Here is a 17,850-nt window from a genome sequence, read left to right as displayed (position 1 = left end):
GTTTTCTAGGCGGCTAGGGTCCAACCGGTATGCTCAGGAGGCCAGGAGAGGCGCTGCAGCGATGTCTTGCTATTAGCAAAGACTCTCTCGTCGGTCATCTGCTACCACAGCCCATGAACGCCAAATTTCACCGCACTGTCCTAACGGATACGTTCGTCGTACATCCCACATTGATTAGTGTGGTTATTTCCCGCATTGTTGCTTATCTGTTAGTTCTGACAGCTCTACGCAAACACCGCTGCTCTTGGTCGTGTTCCCTGTGGTGAGAGGTAATGCCTCAAATTTGGTATTCTCATCACTCTTGAGGCTGTGGCTCTCGGAGTAATGAATTCCTTAACGATTCCCCAAATGCAATGTCCCGCGATAAAAGTCTGTTAATTCCCGTTGTGCGGCCATAATTAGGTTGAGCACCTTTTCACGTGAATCGGCTGAGTATAAAGGGGAAGAAAGGGCAGTTTGCAGACGGGTACTGTAACCCAGTTTACAATGCTTGCTGCCTTTCTTTATTCAGTTATCAGGAAAGGCATGAGGCAGAAATGTTCACACAAATATATATCGAAGTCTTGCTAGTGTTGAAAATCGTTGGTACAGTAACAGCGCAATCCTCTTGTGGGTATAAGTCTCCACAAAAATGCAAGTAGCACACGTTTTTTAGGTTCATTCTTAACATATGCAACCCAGTGAGCTCCAGGACCTGTAGCAACATCTAAGCTTACAATTCCACATTCTCTGGATTTCCACATAGTGTTAGGCGTCGAGGATCTGCATAAACACTCCACAAAATCTGGGATTGCGAAATTTTCTGAAGAATTAAAGAAGATCTATGTTTGGAAGCGACCCGATAGCTACAAGCTTTTTCTTATGAACAGTCCAGGCCTTTTTCTGTGTGTGTGTTTTTTTTTAAATATAATCCTTTGCTATTGTCTCTTTTCGCCTCTCAAAATGTTCTTGACGCTCTGTGCATTTTTCACAGTTCGGGTGATGCCTGATGCTCCTCCGGCTAACGATCCAACAGCCGAAAGTCTTGCAAGCACAGGAATTAGGAATGGGTTAATTCCAAAAAAGTCTTAGATATTGGTAGAAATTGAGGTGCTTTAACCCCCTCCCTCTTCTTTTTCCACTCTACTTCAGGATTATTCTAGTTGATGACAGTGATGTTTGGAGGTAATTTTGTAAACATGCCACAGGTATGCTCCTCCTCTTAAGTGGACGACGAGTTGAAGGGATCTCTCATAACACCCAATTTAAATTTGGTATATTGGTTTATCAACTGCAAATTCTGCAATTTCTGTGTCCCATCCTAGTTGCATTTGCTTGGTTTTATCAGCTAAAATACTACCTGCCAAACCTTTATGTACGACAAATGCGATATCGTGCTCTTTACGAGCCTCACCCCGCAGTTTAATTCTCTTCTCGCAGTGTGCTAACTATTTCTCCAGCTTTGTTCCCTGCCCACAGTAGTCATACGAATGAGTGTGTAATTCCACTGGCACTTTGTTGAGGATACTACCATTACCAGGAACAAAGCACATCCTGCAACACTTATTATTCTGTCTTCACTGATTGAGGGTTTGCACGCCCTATTATGTAGCATGTCTTTAGCATCCACACATCTGTTACGAGGTGGAGGGAAGCCAAGGCATTTAACGAAGACCTTGTTCCACCACCATCTTATGGCACACTATGAGAAAAGTCTGATTCACTCCTTCTCTGTAATTTCGATATGTGAAAACTACCAGCTATTTCACTGCCGCCATAATTGCACTTTGGAAACTATATATATCTCCGTGGACAAGTTGAGTACGTATACTTTCTCAAAAGCAGACTTGTATTTTGTCACTTACATGTGTGGCTACATTCCTTACAAATAATGTCAGAAAATTCTTCCTGACACTTAAATCTAAACTCGACATTAAGAAATTTCTCTTCTTCAGAAACACTTTTCTTGCCATTGCCCATCCATATTTTATGCCCTCTCTGCTTCGACCATCAGTTTTTTTGCTGCCCAAGTAGCAAAACTCGTCTACTACTTTAAGTGTCTCATTTCCTAATCTAATTCGACCACATACCGTTATCCTTGTTTTACTTGTGTTGATTTTCGTCTTTTAAGACACTGTCCGTTCCATTCAACTCCTCTTCCCTTTGATGTCTCTGACAGAATTAAAATGGCATGGGCTTAATCTCCTACTCCATATGGTTTTTTTTTGTTATTTCTTAAATACTTGTTCATTATACAGACTGAATAACATCAGGAATAGCCTATATCCCTGTCTCACTCCCTTCTCAACCACGCTTTTCTTTCATGACCCTCGACTCTTGTAACTGCCATCTGGTTTCTGTACAAATTGTAAATAGCCTTTCGCTACCTCTATTTTACCCTTGCCACCTTAAGAATTTAAATAAAGGATTCCAGTCAGTTTTGTCAAAAGCCTTCTCTAAGTCTACAAATGCTATAAACGTACTTTTGCGTTTAGTTATCCATCTTCTGTGAGAAGTCATAGGGTCAGTATTGCCTCGTGTCTGGAACCGTGTGACCGCTACGGCCGCAGGTTCGAATCCTGCCTGGAGCATGGATGTGTGTGATGCCCTTAGGTTAGTTAGGTTTAAGTAGTTATAAGTTCTAGGGAACTGATGACCACAGATGTTAAGTTCCATAGTGCTCAGAGCCATTTGAACCATTTTTTTTTTTTTTGCTTCGTGTGTTTGTACATTTCTGTCTGGAATCCAAATTGATCTTACCTGAGGTCGGCTTCTATCTGTCTTTCCATTCTTCTCTAAAGAATTCCTTGTCAGTATTTTACAACCATAATTTATTATACTGATAATTCGTTAGTTTTCATACCCGTAAGTACACGTTTCTTTAGAATTGGAATTATTATATTCTTCTTGGAGTGTGAGGGTATTTCACGTGTCTCACATACATCGTACTCACCAAATGGAAGAGTTTTGTCGTGGCAGGCTCTCCCAAGGCTATCAATAGTTCTAACGGAATGTTGTCTACTCCCAGGGTCTTGTTTCGACTTAGGTCTTTCACTGCTCTGTCAAATTCTTCGTACAATATCATTTCTCCCATGTCACCTTCATCTACGTCCTCTTCCATTTCCATAATACCGCCCTTAAGTATGTACACTCCCATGTACCCTCTAATATTTATTCCACGTTTCTGCTTTCCCTTCTTTGCATCTGAGGTCTTTATGCACGTGTTTCTCTTTTCTTCAAAGGTGTCTTTAATTTTCCTGTTGGTGCCATCTATATTTCCCCCAGTGATATATGTTTCTCAATCCTTACATTTGTCCTCTAGCAATTCCTGCTTAGCCATTCTGCAATTCTTGTCTATCTAATCTTTAGACGTTAGTATTTCCGTTCACTTGATTCATTTACTGAATTTTTATATTTTCTCCTTTCGTCAATTAAATTTAACCACGCATTTCTACTAGCCCTCGTCTTTTTACATACTTGTTCCTCTGCTGCCTTCACTATTTCGTTTCTCAAAACTGTCCATTCTTCTTCTTCTGCATTCCTGTTCACTGTTCATGTCAATCATTAGCTAATGCTCACTCTGAAACTCTCTACAATGTCTGGTTCTTTCAGTTTATCCAGGTCCCATCTCCTTAAATTTCTACATTTTTGCCGTTTCTTCATTTATAATCTTCACAACCAATAAATTGTAATCAGAGTTCACACCTCTCGCTAAAAAAGTCTTACAGTTTAAAATTTGGTTTGTAAATCTGTCTTACCGTTATATAATCAATCTGAAACCTTGCAGTTTTTTCCAGGTCTCTTTCACATATACAACCTTATTTCATGATTAGCTATGATTAAATTATGCTCTGTGTGAAATTCTACCAGGTGGCTTCCTCTTTCACTCCTTTCCCCCCTTATCCATATTGCTATATTCTTTAATTGATTATTAAAACTACTCCTACATTACCCCTTTTTGATTTTGTATTTATAACCCTGTATTCACCTGGCCGAAGTCCTCTTCCTCCTGCCACCAAGTTTCACTAGCCCCCACTGTATCTAAATTCAATTGATCCATTTCCCTTTTTAAATTTTCTTACCTACCTTCCTGGTTAAGGGAACTGACATTCCACGCTACTGCAAGTAGAAGGCCACTTTTGTTTCTCCTCATAATGACATCCTCCTGAATGGTACCTGCCCGGAGAACCGAATGGGTGAATATTTTACCTCCAGAGTACTTTACCAAAGAGGATACCGTCAAGATTTAATCACACAGTATTGCTGCATGCCCTTAGGAAAATTATGGCTGTAGTTTCGTCTTACTTTCAGCCGTTCACAGTACCATCACAGCAAGGCTGTTGAGGTTTGTGTTACAAGGCCAGATGAGTCAGTCACTCAGACTGTTGCCCCTGCAACTACTGAAAAGGCTGCTGCCCCTCTTCGGGAACCACACATTTGTCTAGCCTCTCAACAGATATCCCTCCATTGTGGTTGCATCTACGGTAGTGCTCTCTGTACCACTGAGACACGCAAACCTCCCCACCAATGGCAAGGTCCATGGCTTGTGGGTGGGAGATCATTATTATGAATATCAATTGGTTTAATTTTTGCATTATCTGGTTATAGTGTCCAGTTATATGTTGAAGAATATCTGTCTATTTATTATGATTCACAAAGATCAAAATGTATCCATATACAAATTTTTATTGCCGTCTGTTCAAACATTTCATCATATCTGCCTTCAACTGGTAGATTGTTGAGTAGTGGTGTACTCCAACACCAATCCATTACTTCTTGAAATATCTGTAGTAAAACTCTCTGCCATGATCATTTTGAAGGTTTACAGGACGTTGATTCATCTTTGTCTACAGCAGTTGTTCATGCACCTTTGCAACTTCCTCCCCAGGCTTTGTTTTCACAGGTAGGGCATAAGCAGATTTTGAGTAGGTATCAATAAGTACTATAATGTATTTGAAACCGTTATTTTCTCATTAATGGTGTCTCATATCTAAAATCACCCAGACTAGAAATATAATTCATCTGCACGGTAATGTTTTGTGTGCAAGTTCGAGAATTTCTTGAACTGTTATCTCCATAATTATTCAGTATTACATCTTTCTCAACTTTGAAATGATTGATGAGCTCTCGTACTCTCAGCAGTGGCTGATGCTGTGAGCAGTCGTAACCGTTCTGTTATTTTATTGGAGTCTTCATATTACATATACTGCAAATATCGGTTGTTCATATTTTATGCTGAATCTTAGGACCTTAGCTAACAAAGGTTTAATAATATTTTCCTATTTCCTGCTGCTAGGGCTTTTATTTGTCCATCCGGGGTGCTGTCTTTCCTACGGGTGTGAGTCACATTAATCATATTGCAACAGACATTTATACCTCTTTTGTAAAACACTTCTGAGGTTTCAAAGTTTTTAAGAATATTAGATGCACTAAACAAAGCAGTCCTTTGAAATTCTCTATCTGCAACCTGCATTGCATTCTTAGTTAAAGTTACAGGGTGCTTACCCAGGCAGTATGGTTGACCACTTCTGACCCCCTATGCTCCATCTATCTCACTATCTATGTGATGATTAATGACTAATATATAGTGTATCCTTTTTTTCTTTTTCTTCTTCTTCTTCTTCTCCTCCTCCTCTTCCCCGACTTATGCCTCCATCATCTAATCGGCTGTGTATTGGATCCATTTAAGGGTTTAGTGATAGGTCTGAACGCTTCTACGAGAGATTGATCTCATTGCAGTTGTACTTATTTCAGCAGCTTTAATTTCTGCCAAACTGCCTTCTGCACCTTGATAACTTTGCGTTTTGTCGACTCGCTGTTGCATGCTAAGAAGGCTTTGAGAGAGTATACAGGAGTCGTCAGGCAAATTTTTCTCTCGTCGTTCAGCAGATATTTGCAATGATGTTCTTTCAATGTGTAGCTGGAATCAGCTCAAACAAATATTACTCATTAAGTGTCTCATGAGACGCCTAGTTTCGATGGAAAGCACAGGCTTGTTTCCTGTTACTAACAAAATGATTTTTAATTCGGAATTTTATGTGCCTATCGACAGAGCTGTCCCAAATTAGTTTAAGACGATATTCATTTTATTGATAAGCATTAGTTGGAACAGTAAAACATGAAGAATAACCTGGAACTCCAGCAGCAACGGAGCAACGTTCCTGCCTGGAAGTGGTAGTCAGTGGGCCACGTCTGTGGTGTCACTGCCGGAGTATTGGTTATTCTTTTTGTTTTACTGTTTCTGTTAATGCATGAAACTTCCTGGCAGATTAAAACTGTGTGCCGGACCGAGACTCGAACCGGTTCGCAGGAGAGCTTCTGTAAAAAGATAAGGTACAGGCAAAAGTACAGCTGTGACGACGGGGCGTGAGCTCAGATGGAAGAGCACTTGCCCGCGAAAGGCAAAGGTCCCGAGTTCGAGTCTCGGTCCGGCACACGGTTTTAATCTGCCAGGAAGTTTCATATCAGCGCACACTCCGCTGCAGAGTGAAAATCTCATTCTGTTAATACATGTTGATAAAACGAGTATCACACTAATTTGGGACAACTCTGTCAAATGGGTACATATTATTCCGACTTAAAAATCATTTTCTTTGTAACTGGAAACAAATTGACGCTTTCCGATGAGTTTGGCCATCGCTTGAAGGGCGTGATGAACAACATTTGTTTGGGCTGATTACAGCTACACTTTGCAAAAACGACAATGTAAATATCTGCTGAAATACCAGGAAAATGGTTCTGATAACTTTTTGGTGAGACCCCTGCATACAATGAGACTAGCTATGTGAAAGGTTTTTCTTTACATTTTCTAGCATTTCTTTAATTTCACGAAACTTTGCAGTTCTCTAAACGTTCAGATGTGTGTGAAATCTTATGGGACTTAACTGCTAACGTCATCACTCCCTAAGCTTACACACTACTTAACCTAAATTATCCTAAGGACAAACACACCCACCCATTCCCGAGGGAGGACTCGAATCTCCGCCGGGACCAGTTGCACAGACGACTTCAGCGCTCTAAACCGCTCGGCTAATCCCGCGCGGCTGCAGTTCTCAAATTGAGTCAGCAATGATATCTCTGCAGTTGTTTTGTTGAACATTTATAGACTTCAGAGTTTTCGTAGTCAAAGTAATCAACCAAGCAGGGGTTTTAATTTCAGCGTTATGAGGCTGAACGGGGTTGTTAAGAGGTTTGATGCTATCGCTCAACACTGAAATTCTTGCAGACTGCGATTTCAGAAGTTCGTTGATCAGTAACACTTCTGTAGAATGCTATTTAGGATTTATATGGGTGTGCAGTAAGAGTATGGAGCATATTCTGTGTTGAAACAACATCGTGAATTACACCGAAGAAAACAGTCTATTGACACATGGTCAACACATATTCAGGGAATATCGTTCTTGTGAAACACAACTAGCTCTTTATTCGCACAAAGTGATGAGTGCTATCGACGGGTGATCTCAAATTGAATTCATATCTCTAGATTTCCAGAAGGCTTTTGACACCGCTCCTCACAAGAGACTTCTAATCAACTTGTGTGGTTATAGAGTATCACTTCAGCTGTGCAACTTGATTCGTGATTACCTGTCAGAAACGTCACAGCATGTTGTAATCGACAGAAAATCATCGAGTAAGACAGAAGTGATATCCGAGTGTTCTCCAAGGAAATCTTACAGGGCCTCTGCTGCTCCTATCCTACATAAACGATTTAGGACACAATCTCAGCAGCTCTCTTATATTGTTTGCAGATGATGCTGTCATGTACCATATGGTAAAGTCTTTAGACGATCAAAATCAATTGTAAAATTGTTTAGACAAGATATCTGTATGGTGTGGAGAATGCCAGTTGTCCCCAAACAAAGAAAAGTGAAAAGTCACGCACATGAGTACTAAAAGGTATCCGATAAATTTCGGTTATACGACAAATCATACACATCTAAAACCGATAAATTCAGCTACGTACGAGTACTTAGGGATTACAATTGCAAATAAGTTAAACTGGATCGATCACATAGATAATGTTGTGAGAAAAGTAAAACAAAGACTGCGATTTATTTGCAGAACACTTAGAAAATGTAGCAAGTTTGCTAAAGAGACTGCTTACACTACGCTTGTCCACCCTCTTCTAGAGTACTGCAGTGCAGTGTGCGATTCGCGTCAGACAGGATTGATGGAGGTGTTCGAAAAGGTTCAAAGAAGGACAGTTCATTTTGCATTATCGCGGAGAAGGGTAGAGAGACGCACAGATATTATTCATCAATTGTGGTGGCTATCATTAACATAAAGGCATTTTTCACTGCAGCAGAATCTTCTCATGTACGTTCAACCACCAACTTTCTCCTCTGAACATCAAAATGTTTTATTGAAACTATTCTACATAGGGAGAAATGATCATCATAATAAAATAAGAGAAATAAGATCTCGTACAGAAATATAGGATGTACATAAAGTCTAGGAACACTTTCAATTATTTATTGCACAGGAACTAAAGATTGTACAGATGTCATACATATTGTATTTTGAAAAGAAACTCTGATTTTTTTTACAAACATTCGAAATGCGAACGGGAAGACGCCAATAGCGTAATCGAATCCTTGGCATATCCGTCACAGCATGGCATCATCAATTGTGGCAATCGCTTCGTGCATTTTCTCCCGGAGCTCTGCTACAGCACCTGGCAGAGGCGTTACATACACCAGATGTTTTATGTGTCTCCACAGAAAAAAGTCACACGGAGTGAGATGTGGTGATCGGGGAGGTCATTTCATGAAACAGCTGTCCCCTTCTGTAGCACGGCCGATCCATGTATGCGGGAGCTCTGTGTTCTGCACTAGCTCCAATCTGAATGATTTCATAGACAGCTTGTTCAGATCGAAACATGGCTGCTCCCCGTGCGACATTGTCTTATATTATGCACACCCATGCGACAAATGAGGGTTACTTTTTTCCTTAGATAATCGGTTGCTGGCCAATTCGTCTGCCAAAGAGATGTATCTTTCCACCTTCTTCATCAAGTGAGTTTAAAGTAAAAGCTTGTATTGTGTGTTTCGGGATGGGCACATTCAACACGTTGTTTCAAAGTATTAAATGGGATAGCTGCTTCCTTCGTGCATTGGAATTGCATTTATGTTAGTGGAATTTTGCATATGGCTCAACCACACTATTTCTCAGGCCGGGTCATTCGATTTCCGAAGGAACTTAGTATTCTTTTGTGGTTCATTATATTTCACTTACGTACGTGCAAGTCATTTTCTTGTTTGAATACATCCACACGTAGATGCAGGTGACTTACTGTATCTCTCTCAATATCTCTCTCTCTCTCTCTCTCGTAAAATCATGGTATCCACTTTTTAATACTATTTTGAAGGTCTCTTGTGTGACGATATACATCTGCGATGTTAAATTCCAAGGATCATATGTCTTGTATACCCATGAGGGGTAATTCATTCTCTGTAATTATTTGGATCTTTATAATTCTTATTCAGCACTTTTGGCGTTCGTGAATCCATTACTTTTCATACATTCGTATGAATATGCTACCAACTACATGCCGCTCGCCTCATCAAATTTATATCGGTGCTGCTCCATGGCAATTAGTATAATTTATCTACATTGTGTTATTTTCAAGGACAACAGCATTTAATTGTACAGCACTTTTGATACTGTCTTCCTTAGAATTTTCACAGGATGACACGTAAGGCTACGTGATACAGTTCTCCGAGGCATATAATTGCGGAGACAGTATCACCAGTATTTTGTCTTTCGACCAAGCCTCCTTACAGATTATCAGATTTTTCATGCATTGGGGCGGGGGCGGGGGGGGGGGGGGGGCGGGGGTTACAGATGGCAAATACATTTACCCTGTGCGATCTGAGTCTACTTAGTGATTTTTTCCACCGTGTACAAACTCTAGGGATAGTGACATAGGGGTCGTCTTCCGCAGTGTCAATCACATTTTTCTCTAAGTCTGGTGTCCGAACTTTTCGGATACGTCCTTTACGACTTCCTGCTTCCAGAAACGATCCTGTCCAATACAAACAGCGGAAAACTGTTGCACTACTTAACCTACATTATCCTAAGGACAAACACACATACCCACGCCCGAGGGAGGACTCGAACCTCCGCCGGGACCAGCCGCACTGTCCATGACTTCAGCGCCCTAGATCGCTCGGCTAATGCTAATGCGCTGCCGTGCATACTGTAACTGTGGCTGCGTGTTACAGCGCGTATTGGACCGCACTCTCTGTAACCATGTATGATTGAATAAATGGTCTCTAGCACGGAAAGCACTCATTTCCGGTCATAAGTTCATTAGACGTTTTTTGGTGTGTATTCCTTCATCGATCTATCACTAGAGTTTGTACACGGTGGAAAAAAAAACACCCTACACACAGCATGACTTAATATACGACGACATTTAATCATACAGTATTTTTAGGCAGTTTTCAAACCTAAATCTCAGTGTTCAAATCTAAATTTCCCAGAATCATTTGATAACAGCTCATTGCAACAATTTCGAAACTTGTGCCAAATCTAATTTTTTATTATTTGGGTTAAACTGCATTTCCTGCGGACCATGCGCAATAATTTTAGGGTAAATTTCGGAGTAAGCTATTTTCAGAATTTTTCCATGAACACCCAGCCCTGCGCAAGGATACGTTTTTGGAAACATTTGATCACTAATAGCTTCATTAATCACCTTCACTGGAGAGTTTGACAGTTACCTGTGTAATGCTGATAATGTAAGCTTTCAAGGTCTAGTCTTGCCCTACGCACCCACGAACTTGCAGCGCAGACTGCAGTTGAGGGAAGTTAGCATCGCGACGCAGTCCCATGGTGTCTAGTGGTTGACCGAATTTACTTTGGACGGTCGTTGTAGATTCCTTCATGAGACTAAGAGCTCCATGGCAGACAGTTTGAATATGTGCATGAAACTTTTGATTTTTGTTTATGTGAATCTCCAAGTGCCTGGTTACCCCACATCCCTTAATCGAATTATTATTTATTCTCAGTGTCTTTAGGCGTAGCGACGTATACCGATCCTGCCTTGGAGGCGGTTAAGTGGGAGATGTTTCTCAGAGCTGGATAGTGACAGATGGTGACTACAGACTGGACGCGCACGTAGATTATGTATCAGCCGATAGAGGACGGTATTGGATAGGGAATTGTGATTTAGTTTCGATTGTGCCCACTAGAGTGCACTAAAGTAATAGAATGTTTGTCATAAACTGTTCTAGTATTTTCATAAAGTGTTATTATGTCTTTTTGTGTATGTAAAATGTTATACATGTGTTTTAGCATTATGAATGTTGTGTGAGTGTGGTTTAAGGTCAATATGAAGATAATTGTTTAACGAGTTATGTAGCGGGATTTAGTGTGGGAACATTTCGAAGAAGTATGGATGTGGACAAAGGGGATTTTTGTAGATTAGATTTGTAAGGTAAGTTTATGGCAAAGGGAAAGTTAATTCCGGCATAAATAACAATAGCAAACAACTTTATGCATAAACAAAACTTCAGCATATTAGATAATTACGTCGGTAAAAAGAGCAGTCGTTAGGTTTACTATTTTGCGATTGGTTATTGATGAAAAGCGCGGACTTACGCGGGAGAATGTGTTTTGCTATTGGCTGTTGAGTAAACTGACCAATGGTAAAGCAATATTCTTCGAGCGCCTTTCTCTGCTGGTAGAGCAGACTTAGGCCGGTATTACACTATCAAATTTCTTTGTCAAAGATTTGATCAAAGATGTCATCCAATATTCCGTCCAATATATTTGACAAAGATCTTTGACGTAGCGCTAGACGGAGGTATTACACTGTCATCAAAGTTTTCGTCAAAGTTCAAGATGGCTGACAAAAACAAATTGTTGTTTTTAACCGCAGCAGCGGCTGCTTGTGCCACAATTGCTGTGTGTACCCATGTGATACAGAAGCGGGGGAAAATACGGAAACGTACTTGGGTGAAGCCGTGGGTTTCACGACGAGACGAAAAAAGTATTCAGCAAAACTTGTTACGTGAGCTAATAGTGGAAGACGTCAAATCATACATCAATTTCTTGCGAATGGATGAGCATACTTTTCAGTATGTTCTCAGTGAAGTGATTCCTCATATCTCAAAACACAATACTCACCTACGAACTGCTATATCTGCAGAAGACAGGCTCACTGTAACACTTCGATTCCTTGCTACAGGAGAAAGTTACTCTAGCTTACAGTACAGCACTCGAATTCCACAATGCACATTAAGTAAAATAATACCTGAAACGTGTGAAGCAATTTATAAAGCGCTAAAAGAACGTTGTCTGAAGGTAAATAAATGCACTTTATTCCCATGAAGATAAATTGTTATTATTTTATTTATTTTATTTTAGTTACTTATCAAATTACAATGGATGTGTGATACCACAAAATTAATAGAGATGTATGAAGCGGATGAGACGCTTTACAATGTGAGGCACCCTGATTATAAAAACAGATTACAAAGATTGGAGAGATACAAAAATTATATGCATACATATTTAAAGAATAGAATCATCTTCCTCTATTCCAGCCTGTTGCAAGGCAGCCTGGATATATCCTGAGGTCGACGGTTGTGTACGGGCTGTCGCATGCAGAAAATCCCACCTGTCCATTAATGTCCGCTCCAGACCGTGCATAGTGGCAGTGGTGTATTCCCTGCCGCCCACTTTCTCCATTTCACGAAGTTCTGCTGCGATGTGGGCGCCAAGGGTGCTGTAGCGGTCTTCATGGACAGTCATGGTTCTGGCACATCAGCCATAGCCTTAAGTGTTCTGCTGGCCTCCTCCATGACGTTTGTTGCCACGTCTGGCGTGACTTTCCTTCTTTTAGTGGGAGGCCGTTCTTGACGCTGGGGCTGTGGCTGTGCCTCGCTACATGCGACAGGCTCTTGCATCTCACGCTATAAATAAAAGATAAAAGCCATTAGTTACGTACTTCCTTGCACATACATAAATCTTATTTATTTACAGGTACCCGAAAGCAGAGGAGAGTGGGAGCAAATTGCAGAGGATTTCGAGAAGAAGTGGAACTGTTATAACACTATAGGAGCAATGGACGGAAAGCACATTCGTATCAAATGTCCACAAGCTAGTGGATCTCACTTTTTCAATTATAAATCCTTCAACAGTATCATTTTATTTGCCATGGTAGATGCTTCCTACAAATTTTTGTATGTAGATGTAGGAACTAATGGGCGTGTTGGTGATGCTGGAGTGTTTTCAAAAAGCAAACTACGTGAGTGTCTCATTGACCGATCTATGCTCAACATTCCTGAAAGCAGGAAGCTTGGGAACACAAACATTACAACTCCAATGGTAGTACTGGCAGATGACGCTTTTCCACTCAGTTATAACATTATGAAGCCATACCCCTTAAAAGGGATCACAAAAGAAGAAAAGGTTTTCAATTACCGACTGTCACGAGGGAGAAGATTAGTGGAGAGCAGTTTTGGCATTCTTGCAAGTCGTTTCAGGATTTTTCTTACTACCATTAATCTGCCTCCTGAAAAAGTTACCACTATAACACTGGCTGCCTGCACATTGCACAATTTGTTAACTGAGAGAAGAAAACACTTGTACACTCGTCAGGAAACAGTGTCTGCCGTAGTAGGAGACTGCACTTATCTTGAGACACAAAGCACTGAGGACCTACAGCGAATGGAACCAATAGCTTGCCAAGCTGCTTCTGGACGTTCAGTACATGGGAGAGCAGTTAGGGAATACTTTAAGACATTTTACAATGGCGCTGGGAAAGTGCCCTGGCAAGATAATCACATTTAGTAACGTAAAATGTAAACAAATGTACATACCTCAAACATTTCCTCAAACGTGGGTGTGGCACGTTCACTCTCACTTTCCGTACTCTCTAGATTACACACACTCTCGTCTGCCTCGGTTGCTTGGTCGAGAAATTTGAGCATTTGAAACCAGTACACTTGTGGTGTGTACGCCGCCTGTGCACTGGCTCCACTTTTGCTTTTATGCATCTGCAATATTAGCAATGAAAATAATTTAAACTACTTGTAGGTTACGTAAAAATTATTGTATGCTTCAAGTCGCTGCAGTGAACAAATTAATGCAAATCATTGGTATGACATGTAAACTTTACTTGCATAAATAAATATAAATTAATATGTCAATACCTACTTTTGCTTTCTCGTACGAGTAGCTTGTGCGGAGGCCATTTATCTTCCTCTTTATGTCCTCGGCCGTACATCCAGGCCTTATGTCATGGCTAATGATCTCTGCTATATTTTTATAGCTCTCCAATCTTCGTAATCTGTTTTTGTAATCAGGGTGCCTCACATTGTAAAGCGCTTCATCCGCCTCATACATTTCAATTAATTTTGTGGTAGACGCCACACACCAACTATATTTAGCAGCCATGTTTACAAACACAAAAGATGACAGAACGCTCCAGCGATGCTGGCGCTCCGCGTGGTAACATATCGCATTGCAATGAACAGAAGACAGGCGATTTCTTTGATCAAATATACGGCCTCGCCCTAGATTTGATCAAATATTGGACGACATTTGTCAAATTTCCTTATTACACTATCAAATATCTTTGACAAAGATATTGGACAAATAAATTTGATAGTGTAATACCGGCCTTAGAGTATTCCAGGGAAGAGTCGAAGCCTAGCCATGAAACAGATCGGACGTGTATAGTAGTAGTTCCGATGGAAACAAGAAGTTGCCGGATCTAGCAGTGTTTCATACATCAAAAGTGTTGGAAAGTGACGGCATAATTATTCCCATGTGTGTGTAGAAATTTTGGAATTTTTAAGTGAATTTTGTAACGAGAAAAGACATATATTCCGCGTGGCGTATTGAGCAGATCAGTGGCTAAAAATTGTAACTGCATTAGGTACCGACAGACTTAATATTTGTCGAGCATTCTCAATCAAAAACAATCCGTATTTTTGTAGCTATTGCGTTTTCGGGAAATGCAACACCATAAACTTGCTAACGTGAGAGAAAGGGATTGTGAGTGACTGTGTTAAGACTAGCACGGTCTTGACAGTGATACTTGTTCACCTAAGTTTCAGAATATATTAATTAAGGACAAAATTTCCAACCTTTCATTTCGTGTGAAAACTTTCTCCTGAAACGTAGATTAGTGACTTTAATTGCAGCCTGGTTCACGGCGAATTACAGTAGGTTTCGCTCGGCTTCCCTACTGATATATGCTGAGACAATGTTCACAGCAGGCGCAGGTTCGTCGTAAAGGGATGGAAGGAACCGCACCGCCGCATATTTTCTTATTCGTGACAAATTCCCTTGGAGCAATGTGTAGATTATTTTGTAGCTCAAAAAGGGTTCAAATGGCTCTATAGGACTTAACTTCTGAGGTCATCAGTCCCCTAGAACTTAGAACCACTTAAACCTAACTAGCGTAAGGACATCACACACATCCATGCCCGAGGCAGGATTCGAACCTACGACCGTAGCGGCCGCGCGGTTCCGGACTGTAGCGCCTAGAACCGCTTGGCTACACCGGCTGGCTATTTTGTAGCTGTTTTCGGACTCGTACATAGTCTTGCTGACAGGCGTTATTCCGCCACACAATTTGAGAATAGAACAGGAAATATTCTCCGCCATACACTGTAAGACTTCTTGTGGAGTTTAAAACTTGCACCGCAATATTGCCGAAATGGGAAGTGTTATTGACGTGCGGTTTTTGCAGAATGGATTGGTAGTCAGGGGCTCATATTGTTAGCCAACAAATAGATTGCAATAATCCAGAATGAGATTTTCACTCTGCAGCGGAGTGTGCGCTGATACGAAACTTCCTGGCAGGTTAAAACTGTGTTCCGGACCGAATCGATAAATTGGACGCAGAGGACCTTTACCTTAGACGCCCTGTTCCCCGAATCTGACGCCTAAAGACTTTCTTCTGTGGGGAAAGCTGGAGGACGCTGTCTACAAGGACGTACCATCTACACCCGATGATGTGCAACGACGTATTCCTACAGTCTACTCGGACATCTAAGCTGAAAAGGTAGCACTGTGCAGCAGTTGCTCCATACCAGACTGGAAGCGTGTACTGCCGCTGCCCGTGGTCATTTTGAACACAGTCTGTGATGATCAGTTATTTCGTTATTGGTCAGAATCCACATAATCAGTGCATGCTCTTGTGTTGTTCTTTAGTGTATGCTACCACGGGTATTGTGCAAGTGCCTGTGCGAGAACTTCTCAAAATACAATATCTCGTAAACTAATCGCACTTGCGACAAACACCACTGACATTCTTACTTACCCTACTTTTACTTTGTTAATGTCGGTTGGCATTGTTCCATTTAAACAAGTGCGCGTATGCATTTCTAAGTATTATTAGAGTCTGTTTGTTGGCTAATAATACGAGCCCCTGACTATCATTCCATTCTGTGAAATCTGCACTTCCCATTTCCTCAATATTTGCGGTGCCAGTTTTAGGTGCTCCATCCTTTACATGTGGATGTAGGACCGCAGTTTAAGCCTGAAACCTACCCTGGACTCCTGCCTTCCGTTTCTAGGCGGACGAGAAGCAGTTGTATTCTGAGTGACCAGCTGGGGCCCGTATAGGTAGAGGAAAAAACTGATATTTCCGTGGGAGTCGGCGACATTTGTCAGTGTGTGCTGGGGCTGTGCCAGGGCGAATTGTGTGGCGACACAGAGGCAGCTGTCGCGACAGGGACGCGGACAGCTATATCTGTTCCCCGCACTCATTGTTCCGCGTGGACCCAGCTGGACTGTTCTCCAGTGTCACCTGCGTTGACGTGCGCTGTTTCAGTTTTGTCGCCAATGCCACCTCTATGTAAGGGTTATCTTGACGGTAGAAAAAGTTATTTTAGTGTTTTCAAGCGAAGCACTATCCTTCAACTTAGACAATCTTTGTCCTAGTGCATAATTCCCACTGTTATGCGTCTGACTTCCAGCTAGGTTCATAAGATACTGGTGCTATTTTTCAACCATGCGATCATCATGGATCGATATGGTCATGGCGGGCCGGAGTGGCCGTGCGGTTCTAGGCGCTACAGACTGGAGCCGAGCGACCGCTACGGTCGCAGGATCGAATCCTGCCTCGAGCATGGATGTGTGTGATGTCCTTAGGTTAGTTATGTTTAATTAGTTCTAAGTTCTAGGCGACTGATGATCTCAGAAGTTAAGTCGCATAGTGCTCAGACCAATTGAAGCAATTTGATATGGTCATGTGAGGGATAAGTAATGGGTAGTGTAAGAATTAACAGCTTACAGACTGGACACACTTAGAATTAGTTGACGCAAATATATCGCAAATAACGTAGCATTAAGACATGCGAATTTTCCGTTAGCTTTCCGTGAACTCTAATGGTAATCCCTGGACACAAAATAATGTGCTTTTCGCGAAATACTATTGAGAAAGTCCAGAGAACCAGCTGTAGAATGATCCGACAGGAACCAACTTATATCTCGCGTAAGGATCGCGAAGACAAAATAAGAGAAATAACGGATGGACGCACAACAGACTTTTTTGTGACTGGAACAGGAAAGGGGGTTGCATTGGTACACGCCCCCCTCCACCATGCACCCACCACATGGTACCTTGTACAGCCCTGATCACAAGTATCTGTATCTGGATACGCCTATATAATTCTCATTTGGCCAGTAGGTGTCAGGAGAAGCGGACCCGCCAGTATAAAAGGGGAAGGAGAGTGGTTGTTTTGCCAATACAGGAGCAGTGTGGGTTGACCAGGAAAGCTCAATGCCATCAAACGTGAAACAGTCGTTGAATGTCAGCTGAGTTACATATCCATCAGTGACATTTCAACCCCCGCCTAAGCTGCCTACGCGACTGTAGGTAACGTGATGGTGAAGTGGAACGCAAAG

At 41.4% G+C, this 17,850-nt stretch overlaps 1 protein-coding gene across 1 annotated transcript; it reads right to left on the bottom strand.

The window, feature by feature from the left end:
* Window positions 1–12,337: 12,337 nt before the first annotated feature.
* LOC126266985 (uncharacterized) lies at window positions 12,338–14,544 on the bottom strand. The gene is made up of 3 exons (XM_049971724.1): window positions 14,146–14,544; window positions 13,809–13,985; window positions 12,338–12,899 (listed from the first exon to the last, which is right to left on the bottom strand). Exons 1-3 carry the CDS (start codon window positions 14,383–14,385, stop codon window positions 12,735–12,737), a joined length of 582 nt encoding a protein of 193 aa, XP_049827681.1. The 5' UTR covers window positions 14,386–14,544; the 3' UTR covers window positions 12,338–12,734.
* Between the last annotated feature and the right edge of the window lie 3,306 nt (window positions 14,545–17,850).

Source organism: Schistocerca gregaria, chromosome 4 (assembly GCF_023897955.1).
Source record: "Schistocerca gregaria isolate iqSchGreg1 chromosome 4, iqSchGreg1.2, whole genome shotgun sequence".
Taxonomy (NCBI): Eukaryota; Metazoa; Arthropoda; class Insecta; order Orthoptera; family Acrididae; genus Schistocerca; species Schistocerca gregaria.
Note: the sequence above shows the minus strand (reverse complement) of the source record. Positions and strands in the feature narration are given on the sequence as shown.

Excerpts from the sequence above, each read along its gene's own strand:
- LOC126266985 (XM_049971724.1), bottom strand. The coding sequence starts at position 14,385 with ATGGCTGCTAAATATAGTTGGTGTGTGGCGTCTACCACAAAATTAATT. Across the intron at positions 13,986-14,145 it reads ACTCGTACGAGAAAGCAAAA|ATGCATAAAAGCAAAAGTGG; the intron begins GTAGGTATTGAC and ends CTAATATTGCAG. Across the intron at positions 12,900-13,808 it reads CGTTTGAGGAAATGTTTGAG|CGTGAGATGCAAGAGCCTGT; the intron begins GTATGTACATTT and ends TTTTATTTATAG.